Here is a 588-nt window from a genome sequence, read left to right as displayed (position 1 = left end):
CTTCCAACCTGGTTGATCCTATGATTCCATAGGGCAAGGCACCAGGTCTGGGTGAATCTTTAACCCCAGGCTCTTGTCCTCCTGCAGCTGTGCAGAGCATCCCTGTGCTGGCAGCTCTGCAGAGCTCCTCAGCCCTGCACACACTGCTCTCAGACCTGCACCAGGAGCTGCGAGCGAGGAACCTGCGGCGCTGGAACAGCTTCTTCGCCGCTGGGCTGGAACACGAGGACTTCCAGGAGGCCTTAGAGGAGCTCAAGACTCTGGCCCAGTGTTACGAAACAGGGTTTGGAGCAGATGGATCTGAGGATGAAGCAGATTCAGACTAACCCACCTTTATTACTTGGAGAGAGTGGAAGTGAGAGGGGCTCCATGGTGACCCTCAGAATAAAGGGAATGGCTGTGTGGATAACCCAGCTGCTGCTTTCTTCTCATTGCACCCAAATCCTCTTGCTGGGACTGGTTTGGGTCCTCCAGCTACTCACAGTTGTGTTGTAGAGGAGGAAAGCTGCTTTTTTTGGGGTGGTTTTTTGTATACTTGGGTTTGGGGTTATTTTTTCCCACCTGTGCCAAGTAGATTTGCTTTGCCCA

General features: G+C 53.1%; 1 protein-coding gene across 1 annotated transcript in view; it reads left to right on the top strand.

The window, feature by feature from the left end:
• MSTO1 (misato 1, mitochondrial distribution and morphology regulator) overlaps window positions 1–326 on the top strand; it is a gene marked incomplete at its 5' end in the record, with an annotated part of 3166 nt that extends 2840 nt beyond the window's left edge. The window contains one exon of the mRNA XM_009078808.1: window positions 88–326. Coding sequence (XP_009077056.1) covers window positions 88–326 — 239 coding nt within the window. The remainder of the gene's footprint in view (window positions 1–87) is intronic.
• Between the last annotated feature and the right edge of the window lie 262 nt (window positions 327–588).

Source organism: Acanthisitta chloris, unplaced genomic scaffold (genome assembly GCF_000695815.1).
Source record: "Acanthisitta chloris isolate BGI_N310 unplaced genomic scaffold, ASM69581v1 scaffold9207, whole genome shotgun sequence".
Taxonomy (NCBI): domain Eukaryota; kingdom Metazoa; phylum Chordata; class Aves; order Passeriformes; family Acanthisittidae; genus Acanthisitta; species Acanthisitta chloris.
This window is presented reverse-complemented; position numbering and strand designations above follow the sequence as displayed.